This window comes from Pelodiscus sinensis, chromosome 14, assembly GCF_049634645.1.
Source record: "Pelodiscus sinensis isolate JC-2024 chromosome 14, ASM4963464v1, whole genome shotgun sequence".
NCBI lineage: Eukaryota > Metazoa > Chordata > Testudines > Trionychidae > Pelodiscus > Pelodiscus sinensis.
The window spans coordinates 36,573,853-36,597,147 of NC_134724.1; the positions used below are offsets into that span (position 1 = coordinate 36,573,853).

At 45.9% G+C, this 23,295-nt stretch overlaps 2 protein-coding genes and 1 long non-coding RNA gene across 10 annotated transcripts in view; 2 read left to right on the top strand and 1 right to left on the bottom strand.

Annotated features, from left to right (window-relative positions):
* The first annotated feature begins 1,768 nt into the window (after window positions 1-1,768).
* Window positions 1,769-6,018, top strand: PCLAF (PCNA clamp associated factor). The gene is made up of 4 exons (XM_075897489.1): window positions 1,769-1,928; window positions 2,005-2,082; window positions 2,730-2,898; window positions 5,546-6,018. The coding sequence occupies exons 1-4, from the start codon at window positions 1,880-1,882 to the stop codon at window positions 5,601-5,603; spliced, it is 354 nt and encodes a 117-aa protein (XP_075753604.1). The 5' UTR covers window positions 1,769-1,879; the 3' UTR covers window positions 5,604-6,018.
* LOC142818346 (uncharacterized) lies at window positions 4,867-9,692 on the bottom strand. Its single transcript, XR_012895813.1, has 4 exons — window positions 9,533-9,692; window positions 7,959-8,120; window positions 5,113-5,177; window positions 4,867-5,000 (listed from the first exon to the last, which is right to left on the bottom strand). It is a non-coding gene; the product is annotated as an uncharacterized LOC142818346 (long non-coding RNA).
* A 408-nt stretch (window positions 9,693-10,100) lies between these two features.
* CSNK1G1 (casein kinase 1 gamma 1) overlaps window positions 10,101-23,295 on the top strand; it is a 171,008-nt gene continuing 157,813 nt past the window's right edge. For 2 of the 8 annotated variants that reach the window (XM_075897481.1, XM_075897482.1), the window contains exons 1-2: window positions 10,116-10,252; window positions 15,620-15,674. The gene's annotated coding sequence lies outside the window, so the exon portion shown is untranslated. Of the gene's footprint in view, window positions 10,253-15,619; window positions 15,675-23,295 lie in introns of all 8 variants that reach the window. The other 6 variants (XM_075897479.1, XM_075897485.1, XM_075897484.1 and 3 more) reach the window with 4 other exon arrangements.

Below are 23,295 nucleotides of genomic sequence, written 5' to 3' on the forward strand. Positions count from 1 at the left end.
CACTGTTGCCCAGAGTGACCTGCTCCAGCCCAGGCTCCTGTTGCCCAAGGGCTTTCCTGGCTCTGAAGCCCAAACCCCTCTGCCTGGGCAGCTCTTTTGAGCTGTGGGCAGTCAAAGGGCATCGCCCTGAACCGTGGCAGCAGGAGGAGGAGATGGGGGAGTCCTGCAGCTTCTTGCACCATGGCAACAGCCTGCAGAGCAGCTGCCCTGCACTGGCTTTGGACTTGGCTGGGGGCTGGCACTTACTTGAGGAAGGCCAGAGAGATGGGACCATATTGCGGGGGGGCGGGGGGGAGGGGGCTCATGATGAGGAGTCTAACCTATCTTAGCTCCCCACCCCACTGAAAAGAGGCTGGTACTGGCAGTTCACACCTATAAAGGTTACAGAGATAGCTGCATCTCTGCCTCCCCTAAGCTCTCTGCAAGTGCATCCCTACTGGGCCAGGCCCAATGCCTTCACCTCTCCTGGAGGAGAATTTCGCAATTTTAGACCAGGATCTGGACTGCAGCACCCTGTGTACTAACTATAACTCGGCAAATCCAACTGACTTCTTCCCTTATGTGGTAGACTGTGACAAAACACAAGGCTGCTTTGTTTAAACCACACGTAGTATTTGTTTAGCAACAGGAAACAGCACAGAAAATGTTTTTTTTATTGCTTTAAAATCTCCACCTATGTACATCTTACTGAAGCTCTACCAGCTGTGCACAATGACCTAGGGAGGAGACCTATCTTCTCCAGACAACCCCTGCAGCTTCCATGGAGTGTCTAGCCTGATAGGTTCCTCTTCCCCCATCCCATTGTCTCAAGTGGGTCTGGCCCACGAAAGCTCATCATCTAATAAACCATCTTGTTAGTCTTTAAAGTGCTACATTGTCCTGCATTTTGCTTCACCTCCTCATAGCGTTCCTCTTTAAGCCCAGCTTCAGTTCTTTGTTCTCTTGTAGTTGGTGGGCATCCATCCATCCTAGTGAAAACTAGCCATGTAGCAAAAATCCTCAGACAGCCCTCTGTTGAGCTAACCCAATATACTTAGAGTAAATATCCCCATAATTAGACTAATGTGCATTATTAAGTTATTACAGGGCAGCAGCAGATCCTCCACCACACTTCGCTAATGCTATTATTTAAGTCAGTTTACAAGATTCAACCGGGCACCACTCGATTGATTTATCTCCAGAAGGTTGCCTTTGCACAGGCTGCCTTTCTGCTAGGGCTTGTCCATATGGGGAGATTGACTAGCATAGCTATTGTAGAATAAGCTGTTTGGTAACAGCTGTTCCCCGACGGCTCCCTGTGCGGACTTCCTGCTTGGCAATACGAATGACTGGCACAGAATGACTTTATTCTGGAATGGGATGTCCGTGGGGGAAACTGTTGTGCAATAGATATTCTGGTCAAAGCCCCCCATGGGGTCTAGTGGACAGCCTCTAGACAGCGGGGGCTTGAATTGGTTCCATCAGAAGCAAGATCAACACTTCGGTCAGTGGTTCTCATCACCCCCACTGCGTAGCTTGTTCCAGCACCCCTGGCGCTAGAGACCCCCCCATGCAGCCGCCAGCAGTGGGCGCACACCAGCAGCTGGGCGCGCAGCAGGCGCGAGCTCCGCGGAGCCGGGGAGGGGCCGGGCGAGCTGTCAGCTTGTCCCAGCCGCGGCTGCTCCCGCTTCAGCAGGGATGAGGAGGCGGGGCCAGGGCGAGTCCCCGCCCACGCCTGCCGTGCAAACCGCGGAGTGGTCGGCTCGGGCCCCGCCTCCCGGCCAATCGGAGCACGCCGCGGAGCGCGCGCGGGAAAAGCTGTGTGGTGGCGGAGGGGGCGCGAGCGCGGGCTCTTTCCCGCTCTGGGCGCGGCAGGCAGCGCGCGGGCCGAGCTCCGGGCATGGTGCGCACCAAGGCGGACGGCGGGGCCGGCGGGGCCTACCGGAAAGGTGCGCGCGCGCGCGGGCGGGGGGCGCCGGGGGGGTCGGGGCTCTCGCCGGCACTAACCGCTTCCTCCCCTTGCAGTGGTCGCCGCCCGGGCTCCCCGGAAAGCGCTGGGCTCCAGCAGCGCCAACGCGGGCCCTTCGCCGCCCGCCAAGAAAGGTGAGCGCGGGGCGGGCTCGCTCCCCGGCCGGGAGGAGCGGCGGGGCGGCCAGGCTGGCCCGGAGCTGCGGCTCAGCGCTCCCCTGCTGACCCCGCTCGAGACCGGGCTTGCTGCGGCCAGCGGACCAACGTGGGCCGAGGAGGAGCTTTGGGCTGTTGGCGGGGGGCTAGGAGGGGCTCGCGGCGGGGGGCTCCCAGTGCAGGCGGGGGCGCTGAGGCGGTTTCCTGCCCGTGCCGGCACCGCGGACCATGCTGCCCCCCGAAGCAGCCAGCAGCGGGTTTCTAGCTAGTTGGGAGTGTGGCAGGTCTGGGGGCCGGGGCAGTGCACTGAGCCTTGTGTGCAATCTCACCCCCCAACTTGGAGCAGGTCTGTTGGCGGCTGCTGTCGGGGCACAGCGTAGTCTGATGCGGGGGCAGGCAGGTAGCCTGACTTAGCACCCCCACTGGTCACCTGATCACCCTGGAGCAAGACTCAGTGCCTGACATTCCTCCACCCATAGTTTGAAAACCACTGCAGTAAGTAAGGTGTTGCGGTATTTGCTAGTGATGAGCTATGTATTTTGGTTTCTCACTGAGGTAGGAGACCTATCAAGGGTAGCTGAGACTGTGGCTACACGGCTAGCTTGATAAACTAATTTATTTTGTAGTTGAAAGCAAATATGCTGGTGGAAATCCTGTGTGTGTGAGACCAACACCCACTTGGCAAAAAGGCATTGGTGAATTCTTCAGGCAGTCCTCAAGAGAGTCAGAGAAAGAGAACCAGATGCCTGATGATGAAGAGGCAGGAAGCAGCGGAATAGGAAGACTAACTAAGAAGTAAGCATCCATTTTTGTTGGTTATGGAGAAGAAATTATAAAATCAAATAATATCTCTTAATTTTAGTTCTCAACTGAATACTATGGCATTAAAGATTGGCATGACTTCTCCCCACACTCTACCTCATCTCTGTGCCTGTGTGACACTTTCCAGAAGAAACAAACCTCTAATTCAGAAAGAAATGCAAAAGTTCTCTTTTCTGTTAGAAGAAACACAGAGGCTATCGTAAGATAGATATCTTCTCAATATATTGCCTGATGCAGCCTGCAGTTCTGGGGCACTCTTCTGTTTAATGACCATTTGTTACAGGCAAAGATCACTGAAGTGAGCCAGTCTGTTACTCCTGTATACCTAATCAGTCAAAAGACTAGAGAGTGCCTCAATGGCTTTAATATCTAACTCTGTTAAAGGCTTAGATTGTTGCTCTTTGGCTCAAAACAAATTGCAGAATGGTTTATTTTGAAAGCAAGAAGGTGATGGTTCTTCTACATCAACTATTTTCCCTAGGTAAAATAGTCTCTTTCTTGAGTGACTTCTTTAGTAGCCTTGGCTTTGGAGATGGGAATGCATTAAACATGTCACTGCATAGGGGACAGAACAGGAAATAGCCTGAGGATGGCTGTGAAAGAAGCAAACATGACATATTACTGATGTAGGTTTGGTGTTGTGGTATAGTTGAACACCTCCACAAATTTCTACAAAATACAGTAGAGATATTAGACTTAAGAATTGGCTCCCCTGCTCTTTCCCCATCATTTAAATGCTGATACAGAGGAGGCAGTTTATGCATGTGTTTAGGGGGGAGGCTGTTTGTAACCTTGTATATTAACCAGTGAGCCCAGGTTCATCAGTTAACTGTGTAAATGGTTACACTTTCACATCTCTACTCTGCAGCTGGCTGCTGGGGAGAGGGGGCAGCCCGGCCCCCCACGAACAGGGGCTGCTCTGGCAGGCTCTGAAGAGCTGGAGCAGCCTCCTGCCTGGGGCAGATGGAGAACTACTCCAACCAAAGTAGTTTACATTTAACACAGTGCTACAGTACTTTATTGTATTTACTTTTTTTCTGCTGCTGTTTAATTGTGTGCTTCAGGTTCCAAATAAGGGGTGTGTTTAACTGCTTGTGTTCGCGCTAAGATTTTACTGTAAATGAAAACTGACCCCTGTTCAGTCTTATTCTGGAGCTATGCCTGTGTAGAATATCAAAGAAGGGCAACTTTCAACATACTGGTAACTGTAGTATGTTTGGAACTTCCTTGTTGTTGTAAAAGGTAAAAATTGCTCACTGTTCAAGGAGCATATAGTCCCTGAAAGATTAAGATCATGTCTTCCGAAAAGTAAAGTCTAGCAGTTAATGGCACCTTTTAATAGGAGTGCATTCAACTCTTTGTGAATTAATCTGTAAAGGCTACTAATCTCGTTATATAAAAACATGACCTTTGAATCCACTGACTTCCAGAGGCAACTGAAAACAGATCAAGTAGCAGTTAGTCTTTGCTGTGAACATGCTTAATCTGTAGAGTCTTGCTGATCTAACTTGGTGTAATTCTGATCTGTACTCTGGGGAAATCTGTGGAAAATATCTGTGTATTTGGAATGTCAGACCTGAAGTGCTGTGTTCTCTAGTTCACATTTCAGCTGACTACAGAATTCGTATTTTTTGGCATACTATAAAATCAGCTGTGTGAAGCTTAACTCTGTGAAGGGGAGTTGTTTTATTTTCCTTTGGAGATCTAGGAGTGGGCTAGGTGCAGAAACCATATTTTGGGTCTTGGGGAGGTGGGGGAAGACCATGACTTCTAGCAGGCAAGGCTTTAATCTAGAGCTTTAAGGATAACTGAAGTGCAGATCCATCACCATTCTGTTGTTTTATCTCCCAGCAACCTTCCCCATATCTTTTTGTAGGCAGAGAAGTTTGCTGTATACCAATGGTTCCCAGCCTTCTTCACACCAAGTCTGTTTGGCAATATGGGAAGGACAGGGTGAGACTTTACCCTGTAGAGTTTCTTTTTGATCCAGCTTCAAGGCCCTGTCATCTTAAGGTGCTGGACAGTGTGTTCTTCTTCTTCTCTCTTAATCTGAATGCTCTGTGCTGCGGATTTGCCTTTGAATGAATCAAGAATCATGTTTTAGTCATAAACCATTCTCTTCCCATTCCCACTGGAGGCTGCTGCAGCCCTCCTCCCCTTTTTCCCAGTTGCTTATTATGATCAGACCTGAAACTTCAGTTGATGGCCTCTCAGCTCCACAGGCTCTGGAAGGTGGGTGTGTGGTCATCTAACTAAAGAAGGAAAGATGACACAACCAATTCTGCCACCAAGAAATCTTTTGCACTTGACTGAACTTCCAAAGGGGAAAGGTTTCTTAGGAACTCTGAACGCAAGCTAGTTAAAGCTGCTTTTACTTTTGGCTGATCATTTGCTAAAGAGTGAGTTGGCTACTGTATACTAATTTGAGGATTCCTTGTGTTTCACTGGTGTACAAAAGAAAACTCTGATCTATTAAGGACCATTAATTCTTGTAGTCTACATTATTAGTCTTGTGTGTAGAGAATCCCTGAAGAGCACTGTTACAGAAACCTTTCAACCAGCATATTTCTCAGTTACATTGGTTTGCTTTGAAAGTTAAAATTCTCATGTTTCCCTACAGAGCTCGTCCCCTGACTCCAGATCCCACAGAAGATGGTGCATCCTCAGAAGATGAATAAATGATTATCTCCTACCTCTGTTTCTTACTGACTGCATTTCCTGTACTTGAGTTCGGCTTTTTTTGTACATTTTGTATATATCTTTTTTTACATTGATGGCTTTTTGTTAGTTATTGTACAGAACTTTAAATAAAGTAATAGGCTTTCTACTCAATCATCCTCAGAACTATTTCAAAAGTTCGAGTGATTGCAAGAATTTCTGGTTTAAAATTAATATATATCTCTTGGAGCTTAGCATTCATTATATAGCACTGTTTAAGTCTTTTTATCAACTTACTTAAATGGCTTGGCTTCCCTAATGATTCCACTCTAGTGTGCTGCTTGTGCTATTGAAAACTGGTACCATATTTGTGCTTTACTGTCTGAAAGGCAGTCTGATTTTTTTTCTATTAAATGGAAGTATTCCACAAAAAAATCTGAGTTGGTATCTTCATTGAAATCTGTTGAAGTGCCTGACCTTGTCCTGTCATGATGATCAGGGCAGAGTTTGGAAATAAAAATAAGAGGGGTCCAAAATACTTCATAGCACAAAGGAGAGATACTTAAGCGGTCCAATTATATTCACCTTTTGTACTAGAGGCTATACTTCACCTAGGTGTAAATCCTAAAGAATTGCTTCTTGTGCATTCCAGGACTAGCTGCTTCAATAAGTCATTTAAAGTGTCAGAAACTATCTTTGAATCCCATCCTGAGGAGACACTTACCCAGCCAATATAATTGAAATCCCCCATTATTACTGAATTTTAAATTTTAATGGCATCTCTCATCTCCCCAAGTACCACCATCTTGGTCAGGTGTCAGTAATATATCCTTACTGCTATGTTCTTATTAGAGCTCTGGCTAGGGAACTGAGGCGAAAGAGGGGATGGATCCCCTGGGAGGGAGTATGGATCCCCTTTCAGTTGCTCAGCATTCAAATTACTGACTTGTATTTCACCATTTCTCTCAACATATAATCTAATATGTTGATTACATATAACAATTGTTCATTTAATACTTTTTATAGAAATGTAATATCACTAATAAGCAGATAACTATTTATTACATCTACCACTAGCAATTAAACATGTAACAATATAACATTCAATGTGTAGCCTGCTAGCTGTCTATATACAATTTGAGCTCATTTACATAACGTATAGCCCATCAGCTTTGCTGCTATTATTACATAATTATAGCCAATCAACTTGCAGCTGAGCTATGTCATCACTTGGTCACATGGGTCACATATACCTTCATATGTGATTGAAGTCCCATTCACTTCTATGGGCCAAATGTATTTCTGTGAAGATTTCCTGCTCACCTTTGGATGAACCCTAGCTACTTCCTGTCTAGAAGTCTCTTTTTTTTTTTAATGAAAAATTGCTGAGCCATTCCCTGCAGGAAGTGGAATTCACCTTTGTCATAAAGAATACAATTATCACATGTAATGGACCTTTATGAGCTTTAGTTTACTAAATTTACTAAAATTTCTGTTTTAAACTATTCACTTTGATTAAATGAAAACCGTATTTCTGAAACGAGCCAATATTATGAGCATGTCAGAAGGTCCTGACACCATCACCACTCTTCTGAAGTTAAACTGAGCATTTTAAAAGGTCAGCAAAATTTAAATCCATTTTGGGTTTTTTTCTACAGATTTCCAACTGAAGCAAGAATTTCTTGTCACTGGTATCTAGGCTGAGCAAGTATATCTGAGCTTAGGTTCTTTGCTATATGTACTACTGAGAAATTAACTTTCCAGCTCCTCCTCGTAAACTAGGCTGTTAATACAAAAGAACACTTATTCATCAATGTACAGAAGGAGATCTGATGAAATTTTACAGGTACAGGCAGTCCCCGGGTTACATGGATCCGACTTACATTGGATCCCTACTTACAAAGGGGGTGAGGCAACCCCACACTAGCTGTTCCCCCCAGCAGACCAGGGAGACGTGAAGCTAGGGCGCGCCCCCCCACCCCCCCAGCAGATCAGGGAGACCCGGAGCGGCTTTTCTCAGCAGACACCTCAGCTTGAGAATAAAGGACTGAGGGAAGTGAGGTGTGGGAGAATAAAACTGAGCTCTGGAGAAATGTTTGGCTAGAGTTTCCCCTACAATATGTACCAGTTCCGACTTACATACAAATTCAACTTAAGAACAAACCTACAGTCCCTATCTTGTACGTAACCCAGGGACTGCCTGTACTAATAAAGTTTGTTTCTGTGACGCAAGTTGATTGTGCAAGACAATTAACTCATAAGCAACATCAAGATGTAGAATACGTTTTTCTTTAAAAGTTGTCTTTCAACTTCTAGTTAACTTGTAGACGCTGAAGAAGTAGCTTCAACAGATTTGTGAAATTTGCTAACTTTACCTTTTTTGTGTGTGTGTACATGGCATAACAGTTTGTATGACAAAGTAACAATTGCCTCCAGTCAGAGAGAATTATAGCGGTTCGTCAATCAGTTGCATCCTTATTTTGCAGATCCCTGAGTTTCTGACTAGAATTTTTTGCCTCTTGTATCATAGCCAATCCCTGTTGATTAGAAGCAAATGTCATTTTTTTCTTGGAAAATAATGCATATTAATAGGATACTGTTAAGGGACACTTCAAGACTGCCTGCAAGTTTCAACTGTAGGATATCTTACAATAAACTTAGTATATTCTTTAAAAAACGTATGTGTGTCCATCTGTGAGTCTGTTCAAGAACTCCTCCTAAATAGGAAGAGCTAGGACCACCAAATTTGGTATGAAGCTTCCTCTTATGACTTAAAGCAAGATCTGGGCTTGGTTGTGCAAAAATAATGAGATGTGTGTGGAATCTGATTGTTTGTTTCTCATAAAATAAAAAAGAGGGGTGGGTAGGAGGGAAAGTAATACTGCAGAATGACCACAAGGAGGCAATAAGGGGTCAGAGATGGGGCTCAAGACATCTGTAAGTCCAGAGGGAGTAGGGGTGGAAAAAAGGATACTTATCCACTATATATTTGGGAGAGTTTGTTGGTTTGTGTGTCTGAGCTTCAAAACAGCAAAAGGAATGCCAATATTTATGTGCAGATCACAAACTGCCTGGGGGCCAAAGGATACTCCAGGGATGTAGGCAAACACAGTGAAGATAGGGGCACCTAATTGAGATACACTGGCTATTTAAACTTTTTTTTCAAAGCCTGTCTGATTTGCACTGCTCTGCATTATGCTCTTCTTATTACCCTGGAGTGAGGCTGCTCAAAAATCTCTAAGTGAGGCAGAGGTCAACTTGGTCACATAATTTTTCCCTTTGCTCTGGCAAAGATTATGGAGCACACAACAGGCTGCCATCACAAGGGCATGTTGTGTTTGCTGAGGTCCAAACTAGTCAGTGGACTCCAAAACTTTCCTTTAAATGCCCAAAAGTACATTCAACCTCCATTCTGCACTTGCTCAGCCTGTAGTTGAACTGCTCCTTACTGCCATCCAGGCTATCTATGGCTTCATGAACCACAGCAGCAAGGGTTAGGCTGGGTTGCTGAGGATCACTATGGGCATTTCCAACTCTGATTCTGATTTTCTGGTCTTAGGAAAAAGTTCTAGTGTGCATCTTTCTGAAAAGGCAGGAGTTCTTAAAGATGTGTGCATTATGCATCTTTCCTGATGATCCCATGTTGGTGGTGAAACAGTCCTTGTGATCTACCAGAGCCTGTAGCACCATCAAGAAGTGCCCCTTGCAGTTTATGTACTCGTTGGGCATCTCTGGGGATGGCCCTCCTTATACCCCCTTGTTTGCAGGCTCCAGTCATCCCAACTGAACCTGTCCATAAAACTCTTAACATTTAGATACTAGTCAAAACCGGGTCTTTGCTGTGGAGCTGACGCCTCCCCGGCCCTGGAGTGACTTTCCCGCCATGGGGCAGTTCCAGTGAGTCTACAATTCCCAGAGCAGGGGAATTCGGGCAAGGGCTCCCTTCAACCTGCTGTTGGCCGAAGGGGGAAGCTCTTCTCTGCCTCTGGCTTTGGCTTTGTACTCTTCAGCGTGACCTGCATCCGCACAGCAGCAACTTTCGGTGGGCGAGCGAGCAGCCCGCACGCAACCACGCCGGGGCCGGGCTCCCCGCAGGGTACTGCTGCCCCCGGTCAATCACAGCAGGGCGGTCACTTAAGTGTAAGGAAACTCCCCGCTCCCCGGATCACTGCCCGGAGAAATGGCTCCAGCAGGGCGCGAGGCTGGCCGCGCACCGCCCGGTCAGACGGGCACGGGGCTCCGCTGCTGTGACGCAGGAATGAAAACGCCGACTCTTGTCCCCTTGGAGCCCCCTTTGCAGCGCGTGCCCGCCAGCCGGGTGGGGGGCCGGCCGTTACATGCATGGGCAGCAGTTGGCTCTGCTCCCTCCGGCGCAACGGTAGTGCCAGCACTTCAGCGGGTGCACTTCCGCATAGTAACGGAACGCGGTTGCTAGGGAGTCTCCGGCGCCGCGGTGCCCCGGAAGTGGTAGTGTGCCGCTCGGATTTCTCCCATTGGTTCTCCGGGATTGCTTCCGGTGCGGCCCGCCCCTCCCTTTCCCCTCAGAGTGGGAGCGAAGGGGAAGCGGCCGGGCGAGGAGGGCGGAGCCGCCGGCGGGGGCGCAGGGAGAGCGGCGCCCGGGGCCCCAGCCCGCCCGGCCGGGGAGGCGCGGAGGAGCTGCCGGCGCTAGGTACCCCATCCGGGGCGAGGGCGGAGCGGCCGGCCCTGGGCGGGGGCTGTGTGAGGGGCAGTGGGCCGGGGTTGGGGCGGGGGGGCTGTCTCCCGGGGCTGCGCTCGCCTGTGGGGCCGCTCGCAGGGCCTCGCGGCGGTCCGGGCTCCGCGCTCTGGCGCGCAGGGGTCAGCGGCGGGGTGAGCGGGCCGGGCCCTGCGGCAGCGTCGTGCCCGGGGGCTCTGTCACCCTGTGCGCCCGAGCCCCCCTCGGCCGGAGCCGCAGGCTTTTGTGGGCTGCCTGTAACGTGGACCTCACCTGCCGCCTCCTCACCGGACCCGCTCCTGCCTGGGGCTCCCCACTTCCCCGCGGCCGGAGCTGTTGGGACGTGGGGGGCCCTGGAGGTTTGGGGAGCTACCTTGGTGGGCAGGTGTATGGGGCACTCACTCCAAGGAGGCGACACAGTCTCTCTTGTAAGCCTTATTGACACCGCTGCGTCTGGACGATTTCCCACCTTGCTGTGCAGTGCTTTGGCTAGCAGTGGTGTACTGATGTAGGCTCGCTGCTGGTGTTAGCTTCTAGGTTGCCTGCACCTCCACAGAGCTCTGTTTAATTATGGTTGCAAAAATGAGGATATCAAGCTTTCATGAGTTCTCATACTGTTGTGAGATCTGCCAACTGTGGGAAATGTTCAGAAGTCCCCTGTTGATGTAGCCATGCATAGTGGCTGGCAGACCCTTCATATGCTTCATTTGACCACACTTAGCAAAGCTCTTTTAAGACCTACTCACAACAGATTGCCATCAACCTTCATTTTTAGGCTAGAGATTAAATTACTTTAACAAATTCAGCTGCAAGCTGGCTTCTTTGAAGAAGCCTTATAAACAATTGTAGGTGTTCAAATGGTTCAGAACTTGGAAACAAGTTGCTATCGGTATTTGAGCTATTCTGTCTCCTGCAGACTTTTCACAGCAGATTGTTTGTATCATCTTTAATCCTGGATACTTGGGTGCATGGTTTCCAGTGATCTTTTGTTACTTATATAGAGCCTTCAAATTAAATTGGGGACCCATTGAGTGGTGTTGTGTGGAGATGCATAGACAGTTTTTGCACTGAAGAGCCTATGGTCTAAATAGACAAGATGACACAGGTAGGCTTGCAGAAAGATACACTTAAGTGCAGTGATTTGCTCAAGGTAGCATGGCAGATGTGAAAAGTTAGTATTACCTGGCCTCCTGACACCCAGTTCAGTTGTTCTGTCCACTAGACTACACTGTTTCCTGAGTTAGATGATTTGTCAAAAGGCATCTTGAACTGTTGTAGAATCTGCATCTCACTAAGCATTGTTTACATGTTGTGGGTTTTTAATACTAGATTTTAATACTAGAAGTGTGTGTGTGTTGCATGTAGCACCATATAAGTGGAATGACTGAAATTATTGCAAGAGATGCTACACTTAAAAGCAGTGATGTACACATCAGTATTAGGTGCTTTAGCATGCATTTGAATAAAATTGATATTTAAGGTTAGGAAAGTAAATTTATTAATAGTTGTGTGAATGAGGGGAAAAAACAGTGGCTGGCTCAATCTTAACTTTATTCTTGAATCAGAGTTAAAATTTAACCCCACTTTTGTAACAGTTTTAAGCTCTTATTAGAATGCAACTGTGTGTGTGTGTAAAACGAGTTAAGTGTTGTAAGCCTTAGTCCAAGAGGCAGTAAAATGTTTGTCAACATTTTGTAATTACTAGCAAAACTGAGAGTGGGTGGGGTAGCATATTGTATGGGATCACCTTCAGTTGGTGAGAGGCAAACTTTTGAGCTTCTACAAAGCTCTTCAGGGACCAGCATGGCTACAGCAGCACTGCATATTTCTAATTACAGGTTGAACCTCTGTGGACCAGAAAACCCCGGTCTCAGAGGTTGCCACTGGTGTCTGGTTGGGGGGGACAGCAGAGCCCAGCAGGTGCAGGCTAGGGGGCAGCACACTGAATGGGGCCATTGCCAGGAGAGAAGCCCTGGGAGAGCCAGAGGCCTGCCCTGGTCCAGCAAACTCCCTTGTTCGGGATTGCTCAGATCACAATGTGCTAGACTAGGCATGTCCAACCTGTACTAGCGGGCAATATTATATTAATGTTGTACATTTTGATGCAGTGTCAAAGCTTTGGGTTGCCCTGGTATTATATTTTCCTGTAGCATTTTTACTTTATTTAAAATGTACTGCACTGATAAAATGAAAATTAAATAACACGGCCTTGGAGAGAGACCAACCATCTCTTTATCTGAAAAGAACTTGCTCCATAGCTCTTAGAGGTGAGTCTCATTTAAGCAAGTTGAATAAAAAGAAGCAATAGACTGATATGGTTTTAAGCATATAACAACAGCTTGTAAAACTGCTACCTTACCCACTCTTCAGACCACATAAGAGAGGCTTTGCAAAATCCCTGGAGTCTATTTGTAAATTACTGTTTGTTGTAGCTTGGGTCTCAGACTTTATTTTATCACAGTATGTCTTAATCACTGTGAGTAATCACTGCATGTGCAGTCGTCTTTTCTCCCGAGCCCCTTCAACATTTGTCCTTTCCTCTTTGCTAAATTAGATAAGTTGTTTTTCAGTCATAGGCAAACAGAATTTGCCCAGTGCGCATTTATTTCTGTTCAGTTGTCATATTTTCAATACATTATTGATAACAAAATATTTGCCAAGCTGAAGTAAAGGAAGCAGCTAATGCTTTTAGGAAAAGAGTAAACTATACATACCAATTCTGAACCCATTATAAGAGGCTAGCAGCCTTTTCCCACAGAAGCATTATAGCAGAGCCAAAAGATTCCTTCTGTATTTCTTAAGGTAAGCCAACTTTTTATGAGTTGTAAGCCAACAAAAACTATAGAGAAAACCTTGGGTTTTTTACTATGGGCATCAGTAGCTAAAGTTTTGCCTATACTAGGAAATCTTTGCATGAATTTCCAGTCTAGATACCTCTAGGTCATGTGGTGGTACTATTAGTAGGAGCATTAACTGCATCTAAAACATTCTTGGCCATCTAAAGTCCTGCTTGTCAGAGCTGAACTGAAGGTTCCCAGTGGGGACATATTAGTAAAAAAAAAAAAGTCCCTGTGCAGGAAAATAGACATAGAAAAGGTAAAACTGTTTATTTAAGTTAAACTTGTATATTCAAGGGACACTGAATCATATATATAGTAGCCCAGTGTCTGAGTCTGTAATGCTGAAATGCTGGCTGTTCCCTCTGGGGGGTGCTGTTGCCTGAAATGTTGGCTGTTCCCTCTGGGCGGCTTGTGCTGCATGGGGAGTGTGGGGCCCAAACGGCTGCTTGCACCACTTGCTACCCTGTGGCGGCCTGGCTGAGCGGCACAGAAGTCAGCCGAGTGCCACGGTGGGAGGAGAAGGGTGGCAGGTCGGTGACGTACGGCCTGGCCGTGAATGTCACCACCCCGCCCCCCCCCTTCGCCTCCTGCCGTGGTGCTTGGCTGACTTCTGTGCTGCTCAGCTGGGCCGCTGCGTGGGAGCAAGCGGCGCAAGCAAGCGTTTGGGCTCCACACCCCTCATGCAGCACAGGGAGTGTGGCGCCCAAACGGCCATTTGGGGTCTGCGGTCCCCCGAGTGAGAGGGGGGAGGAGAAGAGAAAGAGATAGAGAGGCAGGAGGCTCAGGAGAGAAGACCGATGTGGAGGAGAGACCTGAAAATCCCGTCCTACGATGGGCTAATTGGCTAGTTTAAAATAAATTCTTGATCTGTTTTATTAAAATTAGTTTTCAAAATAAGTTGGAAAGCTGAGCTGGGAAAATAGCTATGTATAGCAACTATCTGTATCTTCAGTTTTTTCCCCCAAAATATTTTCCAGTCCCACTTATACAATGTAGCTCTGCTGGTGCTTGCAACAGTGACTAGTCTAGTGTGAGCAAGTCTTATGTGGCTGCTGGAGTTAACATACCATCTAATCCCACTCAGAACTAGTCCAAATCAGTGTTTCCATTCAGAGGCATGAGTACCCTTTGGGGTACTCAAGAAGTCTGGGGAGGAGGTATGTCAATACAGCTGAAATTTGAAGAAAACTGAATTTTTGCTTTGTTTTACAGCACTTTATTATTTTTGTACTCTTTACACCCCAAAATTTCATCACCTACCCAGCTAAGATTAAGTTGTTTAAACAAATGTGTTGCAATAGTAGAGGAAAAAATGGTGTGTCTGAAAACTGTAGGTGCTGGGGATACTTTTTTGTTTGTTTTTTTGAAGGGGTACTCTATTAAAAAAAAAAAAAGTTGAGAAACACTGGTCTAAATGACAGTTAGAAATGTTGCTTGGAAATGTTGGGTTTGCCAGCATTCCTATTGTTCCCCCAGTGGTAGAATCTATATTAGCAAATTAAAATGTTAGAATAGTCTTCTCACATGCATGTAACTCTAGCAAACAGTTGATAATGAAATGTAAATTTACTGACCTTGTTCTCTCTGAATTTCATCTAAGGGGTTCTGGCTTTATTTTTTTTGTCAGGCTGCTGGTGACTTATCTGCTGGGTGTAAACTGTCATACTTGACACAAGTCTGTTGTAAATTCCCAAGTGTAAAATCACTGTCGAAATGTCCCTCACTTTTACAGTAGATGAGGCTTTTCAGCAGAGCTTACATGGTTCTGTAAACTATATACACCTTTCATCAGCTGATTGCCATCCAGTGTGAAGTATGAGGTTTCGTGTACACTCAGAAAAGTCCACAATGATATGCTATCATTGAAAGATTTATAGATTGCATCCACCTGGTATTAGAATCTGTGCTCATACCTCAGCCAGGAAACATGTGGAATTAGAGGTATTACATGACATGTGCCATGCTATATGGTACCTCTGCACCAATGTGTGTGTGTTTTTTTTTTTTTAAAGAACCAGCAAAATTATTTTTCTAAAACTGTGTGGATTAAAATGCTTTCAAAGTAATTTCAGTTGTATCAATCAGAATGAAGTATGTCCTCCTAGACTGTGTAATTCAGGGCTAATCCTTTTTTTTTTTTTTTTTTTTGCTTTTTTTTTTTTTTTGCAACTGAAAGGTCTGTTGAATTCTTTGCATTCACTTTCCTGACCATTATAGGAACATAGCAATCAGGGCTTTGGAGTGGAGCGGGAGGTTTTTGCCCAGAGCTGGAGTGGAGCTGGAGCACAGAAAATCTTGACTGCTCCCATTTTTTAAAATTTTCAATCCAAAATGAATATTTTCGCAAGAAAGTCCTAAAGGTGCCAGAATTTCAGATTTAATAACAATTGATATTAATATCTACTTTACGTAATATGTCAGTTATTTTCACTTCGGCCGGAATCAAGATTTAATGTACAGATAAAACATCTCAAAACTTTGTAATTTTGTATTAAAGAATCAGATAATTATCAGGCATCCGGCAACACTGCAGACTGCTCCCACCCTTGTCAGGTTAGGTGAGTAGCCTCATTAATTGTTGGGAAGTAATTTTGTGGAACAGTGATAGCATGTATTAATGCTACGGCATGTACCAACTTTCATTGATATATCTATATTAAAGCGTTTTTGAGATTAATTAAACTCAGAAAATATTTTGAATAATTTTACTGCAAAATTTCATTAACTTGCAATTTATAAACATTTATATGAATTATCTATTGTATAGTTAAAAATTAATTTGTCGGAGCGGAACTGGAGTGGAGCTGAAGTAGTCACTATTGGTGCTGGAGCGGAGCAATTCAAAAATTTGATTGCTCCAAATCCCTGATAGCAATTGCTATTAGGGATGTGAAAAAGGTAACGTTTACCAGTTAACCTAACAGGTGATGGCTACCAGTTCCAGCTAACTGATAGAGCCTGGAAAAGCAGCTCACTGTGGACAGGGTCTGCTCTTGTCTAGAGCAGCTCCTCTCCATGGTGGGCCCAGGTGCACCACAGGGGCTGCTCTGATGGGAGCTAGTGGCAGCCCCAGAATGGGAGCTGGCAGCCAGCACAGGGCTGGGAGCAGGAGTCCTGCAGACTGAGGGCTGCTGCAGATAAGCTGGAGCAGCCCCCCACCTGGATCCCGCTTATTCAATTAACCTAACATTAGACTGATTGGGATTTTACATCCCTAACTGCCATATAGGATCTCATAGGTGTGCAATGACTGGTCTCCTAATTTTCCATATACAGTAGACTTCCGATAATCTGGCACCCTTGGGACCCAGGTGGTGCTGGATTATCAGAAATGCCGGATTATCAGGAGGTATTCTGGCAGGGGCGGGTCTCTTCCAAGGAGAAGTGGAGGAGGGGGCGGGGGTGTGCCAAACCTTCCCTCCTGCTGCAGGGAGGCAGAGCCTGCGAGCGGAAGAGGAGAGGCGGTGACAGGCAGGCAGCCGCATTCAGGGCGTTCTGGTCAGTTCCAGTCACTCCGGCTGGATCCACAGCCGACACGCAGTTAATGTAATTTTCCTCTCTTCTGCTGGGAGGGGGGGGGGGGCGCAGGGGAAGGTAGGGGTTGGTGGGAGAGGGGTCTCCCACCGACCCCTACCTTCCCCTGCCCCCCCCCTCCCGGCAGTAGAGAGGAAAATTACATTAACTGCGTGTTGGCTGTTGATCCAGCCGGAGTGACTGTAACTGACCAGAACGTCCTGAATGCGGCTGCTTTGGCACACCCTCGCCCCCTCCTGCTCCCTCTCCCACCGACCCCTACTTTCCCCTGGCCCCCCCCTCCCGGCAGTAGAGAGGAAAGTTACATTAACTGCGTGTCGGCTGTGAATCCAGCTGCAGTTAATCAATTACTCTAACAACTTGAAGCAGCTGCCGGAGCACTTCCGGGTTGCAGTTGGTGCCGGACCATCAGGCGTACCGGACCACTGGATGCCGGACCACCGGAGTTTTACTGTACAGAGATTGGCTTATACTGTGAAGCACAGGTTTACTACATTTTATAATAGTTAATGCTAGCATGTTTTATAACTTTGGATCTTCTTGTTAGCTATACAAATGTTTGATCTCTTTATGAATCTGAATTTTTGGCCACAGTGACGTGGTGATGAGTTCCATTAATTATTTTGACACTTTTTGCTATTGTCATATCATGAACTGAACAGATACATTGATATTGATTAATTCTTATCCTAATTCATACTTCCACGCACATACAATAAGTCTTATCTGTAACTCCAAGACTTGTTTTATATGTTTCTTACTGTCAGCGTTGTGTGCCATCAGCACACAGCTCACTTCACGTGCTTTGGCTTTAAGTGTGTGTCCCTATTGTAATACTAGTAGGAAACAAAACCTATGTGGATGAAAACTAGCAAAATCTGGCAACCCTGTGAATGGGCAGTGGCAAACAAAATGTCTAATGGGCCACATGCAGAACCTCAATGGCCTGAATGCGGCCCTCTACCTGCAGGTTGCGCACCACTGGTCTATACTGATTAAAATCTTCATTGAGAGGAGAGTGCGTTATTGTACAGTAGGAGTTACACAGAGTTGACTGGAATGATAGTTGGACAAGGCTCATAAATACAAGCTTACTTTGTGAGAAGTTTGTGAAGCCAGAAGTTTGATTGCTTGTTATGACATCCAGGTCAAAAAGTTTTTGAAGTGTCCTGTCTTCAAAGGAAACTGTTTAGATTGCTGCAACTCTTTTGAAAACAGAGGTATTGTTTTGGAAGCAAATGTACATATCTTGCAATAAATTGTTGCACTGTCCTCAGTATTCTTTCTAATCTCTTCTAGGCATGTGCAGACTTTTTCCATCTATGGGTGAAATAATTTTTTATGTGCACTGAGGATTGTGTATTGCCAGTAGAAACACACAACCTACCTGTGGGCACTCTTGTAATCAGTGAGGCAGCATTTGAATCTCTCCCGAGTGGCTGCCCAAGTGCTTAAATTATAGGAAATTGTGGCCATGTTGAAATTGCTTATTTGCTTGAGCTTTAACAATGGATGTTAAATTTCATTTAATCACTAATCGAGTAGTCGATGAGATTTCCATCAACTACTTGAGTAGTAGATAAGGGGGGAACTGCAGAGCCATGGTGGGGTTTGCTCCCAGCCCTGGGAGCTAACCACTTTGCGTCTCTGCCTTTTAAATTTAAAAGGCAGATGCAGAGCCAGGGAGACCAGGCACCATCTGGGAATCAGCTGATTCCCAGCTCGTGCCTGGTCCCCCTACCATCCCACCTCTGCCTCCCCTGTTAAGCTGGCTCCTCCCCAGCACTGGCTCCTGTTTCTCTCCCCGCCCCCTCCCCTTGCTGCTTCTCTCTGATAGTCGCTTCCCTCCCCCTTGCTGCCTCTGAGTCACTACTCGACTACACGATAAATGTATACTTATAGGGTGGTCGACTGTCGCTTATATCCCTAGCTTTAACATCTATGCAGAATGTGTACAATGTACTGGTATCTAGGTGAGGCAAGTCCTGTTAAATTTCCTCTTATAAGTATCTCTCAGACTTACGAAGTTGATTTCATTACCCCTCTCTGTGCCTCCATTTCCCCTTTTGTAAAACGGAATGTGACTTGCCTAAGGTCATACTGCAGGCTCATATGCAGAACTGAGACTAGAACTCAGGCCTCCAAAGTCCTGGACCTGCATTCTATCCACTAGAAAGACTGTAATGCTTCTCAAATTGTCATGTTCTCTGACAAAGCAAGGTTACGTTTTTTTCTGAACTGCTAACATCCAGGGGAGAGTCAGCAGTCACATTTCATTTTTCTCTCCCCCAAATCTTATTTAAGCAAAAACTGACAACCTAAGAATGTTCTCTGCTTGAAAACATTCTCATTACTAGTCATCCTTCATGTTACAAGACAAAATACAGCTGAAAGAGGAAAAAATATTTTCTATTTTGTTTACTTGGTACTTTTTGACAGTACTCTGTATAGGTTCATGTTAAATTATCCCAGTTCATGTGGGTGTTCTACAAAGCAGGTATTGAGGAGGAAATTCTTAAAATAACAATGTGATTTGTGAAGTTGGCAAATTGAGGGGGAAGCAAAGGTACAGGAATAGTACCTGAAATGGCTTTTTGAACTGCTTTTTTTTATATTGGCTATATTTCAAGTTGAAGGCAAGATTAAAGTTTGCAGCAACACTATCTTAGCCAAGAGGAGCATAAATATTTTCTTTTCCTGTTTCTTTAAAATGTGCCTTAACTTGTATAAAGGTATACCATAATGTATATAGACATGTAAATCCTGTTGAAATTGCTGTGTTTATTTCCTAGTTCTTATCAGAATAAGCATTATGTTGCATTCATATAGATTTTGGGCTTAATCTTCCATTTTAAGAACATGGCAAGGCAACAGGGCACTTGTTTACACTGAGGCCGATCTTGTTAGATAAACGGAAGAATTGGAACTCATTGACATTTGGGAACATCCTAAAACTGAATAACCATTCTGCATATTTACAACTTTGTCTACTCCAGTGTTGACTGTTGTTGGGAGATGGAGAACTGTGCTTGGATCAAAGATTTATTTTTCTCATGGAGGCTGGTCGGGTCAGAGGAATATTTGAAGGGGTCAGTTAGTGGACTTTATTGTGAACATTAGATGCCCACTAAGGATGCTCATGAATGACTTTTTTTTGTCAATGACTTCTAACTTTACTACCTGAGTGTGGACTGTGGACATATTCAAAATAAGTCTTATTTACATTCCAGCTTTCAAAAGTCAGGTATCAGTTCTCTCTCGGGGTGTTTTTAAAATAGCTTTATTCTAAGACCAGGCAGGCATGGAGTAACGTAAGTAATGCAAACATGTCTCTTTCCCCTTTCACATGTTCCTCCCATTGTGGCATGCTTTATTTTGCATAGCTTTTTCATCATCTTTCTTCTGAGCCAATCAGTATTTTAATGGTTAAATATCATCAAAGATTAATTTGTTTGTATTTGGAAAGTACTTATTGTGGGAAAACTAGGTTGAAAACAGACTTGTATCTGAACCTGAACATGTTGGGTTGTAATTGAAACTTCTTGGTAGCCTCAACTATGGCATAAACTATACTATTAATGTGGGTTAATGAAAAAAGTCTTGTTTTATAACAGAGTGGATGCTCCTCTATGCATTGCAATAAAATGTTGCCTTCATGAAAATGTTGATGCTATCATTTAACATGGGAAATAATGCTACTTAAATATGTCACTGTTCACACAACCAAAAGGAGTGTGAAATGACTGCATACACTTTCAGTATCTCACATTAGGCTGCATACTGTTAACTCAAGGCTTGACAGATTATTTAAAACATAAAATGGGACGGAATGTATCAAGTTCTAATTCTGTTTTTTATTCTATTTAACCTAGAAACTAAATATCTGTCACTGCTTCTTGTAAACTTTTATGCAGTGTTGTAACTTAGCATTCTACAATTTAGGAGACAAGATGGAGCTCCGTAGAGGATTTCCATACACTGTCTTAAAATGGAGTTAAGGTTCTAAATGTGGTGTTTTCCTTCTAGTAGGATTGACTCCCCCTGCATTTGAGTTGTGGAATCTTCTAGAGCAGTGATTTTCAACCAGTGGTCTGGGGCCTACTTAAGGGCTGTGAGCCCGTTTCAGGGGGTCTGCCAAGCATGACTGGTGTTAGACTTGCTGGGGCTAGGGTTGCCAGGTGTCCACCATTTGTGTTTTCCATCCAGTGTAAAAAATGCAGAAAACAATTGGTTTTTGGTCAACTTTAGCTGGGCCCTTTTTTTTTTCTTCCCTCAACAGAATTTTTTCCTTTTTTGGGGGGGGGAGGGAGCAGAGGGGGAGGGGTTGGTATTTTTTTGGTAAACCATCAGGCAAAAAAAACCACCCACCCACACCAAACACACATCCTGTGTGGCTACTACCAAGAGACACCAAGCTGAGAACAAAGCAGGAGGCAGCAGAGCCTGCTCTGCAAAGCAGCCGTCTGCTATCCAAAGCAGAGAGAGGCAGACATCGGGGCAACACAATGGTAAGGTGGGGGTGGGGAGTGCAACCATGGATAGGAAGGTGACTCCCCCATAGCCAGGTCTTTGGGTGTCCTAGTGGGAAGAAGCTGAAATTCCACCCCAGTCAGTTTTGGCTGAGGGCCCATGAAAGGTGCCTACACGCAACTAGAAAGCACCTGCGGGCTTCTCTCCTGGACTATGGCGCCGCAACATGCTTGAGCAGTGCTCAGGAGCAGGGACAGGGTTTCTCCTCCTCCCCAAGGCGCCACTCCTCAGATGCAATCAGCTGAGGGCTCCCAGCGCCGATCGCAGCCCCACCTCCCAGCCTGGGACTCCCTCTGGTTGTGGGCAGAAGCCTGGCGGGAGCGGCTGGGACAGCCACTCTCCCCTGCCCAGCTTCTGCATGCAACCACAGGCTCCCAGCTGGGAGGTGGGGCTGCGATGGGCACTGAGAGCCTGTGGTTGCATACAGAAGCCAGGCGGGGGAGTGGCTGGGACTCCCAGCCACTCACCCCTGCCCCCACCAGGCTTTTGCATGCTACCACAGGCTCCCAGCGCTGATCGCGGCCCTGCCTCCCAGCCACTCCCCCCACCCCTGCCAGGCTTCCATCTGGTGCCCAGCCAGAAAAACAGAAAATACCAGACATTGCACAGAGGGCACAAACCAGACTGTCCGGTATAATACCAGACACCTGGCAACCCTAACCCTAGCTGAGGCCCAGGGCTGAAAGCTGAAGCCCTGGGGCTCCAAACCACAGAACTTAGCTTTGGAGGACTCCCCCATGGTATGGGGCCCCTGGGGAGTTGGTCTGCTTGTTACCTCTTAAGGCTTGCCCTGTCTTTCCTATGCAAAAACTAGTTGCATAGCTGTAATAAACAATTTCTTATAGCATGTTGGGGGAAGGGAGGGGCTCAAAGATTGAGAACCCCTTTCTGGAGAACTGTTTCTCTTGGGATAGTCTCATTGTGAGCCGTTAACTTGGGTATCACTGATAGCAGGCACATTGACAAGCTGACTACTCAAGTGTCAGTCTCTCAGGGGCTGGCTATGTCCATCTTATAACCGGTCAGTTTGGAATTCCCCTTCAGTGAGTTAGGTCCCAAGGACCCACACAATTCTGCTGGGTCAGGCCTGTGGTAGGGATGTTAATGGTTAACTGGTAGGGGCTGCTCCAGCCCTGTGGGACACATTGCAGGGAAGGGCACCCCATATATGATGGGAGGGCTGATCCAGCCCATCCGTAGTGATTTCCTCCCCTTCCCCCGTTTAATCAGTTAACTGGTCAAACTTAACATTTAAACGGTTTATCCAATTAAACGGGATTTTACAAGCCTAGCCTATGGTCCTCAAATCTAGGTTATAGCTTCCTTTGTCTCTCTCCAGTGAATCCATCCAAGCTAGACTCCTGCAAGAGGCTTGCACCATATGCCTTCAGGGCAAAGTGTTCTCAGTGGGTATTTACAGCAACACAGGCAGCCTTTTCAAACCAGATTAATCATTTATTAGTCACCTGGCACGCACAATCTGAAAGATTTTTTTTTTTCGATCAGAGGAATGAAGGTTAATAGTCTAGTCTGGTCAGCCTGGAGCCCCAGCTATGCTATAGTGAAATTCCATTTTCAGGCTCCGTCTCCTTCTCTGTGTGACCTCCTTAGTCACAGTTCCCAGGTAGCAGAGCTTCCTCCAGAATGCCATACTTAGCCTCCTGCCTGACAGTTTCAGAACAAAAGACTGAGAGGAATGTTTTTTTTCTTAACTCTCCTGCCGAAAGGCAGCAAAATCCTGGAGAGTCACTGGAATTTGCATTGTAATTCTGACCCTCTTGTTGATTTGGATTAACAGCCATTTCTTGATGGCTCGGCAGTCCATAGAGAGAGAGACACACACACACTTATGCATTTTAGTCTAGCCTGGCAGCAAATATCCTTTCCACCCCTCCCCAGTGGGTAACTGTACAACTCATAGACACAGATGCACAGATCAGTCTCATAAAACACTACAGAAAATTTCAACTTGATCACGAGGTCCTGGTTTTGCCTAGGTTAATTGCTTCCAGTGCTGCCATAGTTTTTTGTTGTTCTCCTAAGTGTCACTTAGAGGTGTGTTTGGTGTCAGCAAGGTCCCCTCATTTCATTGTCTACTGGCTCTGTACCCTTGAT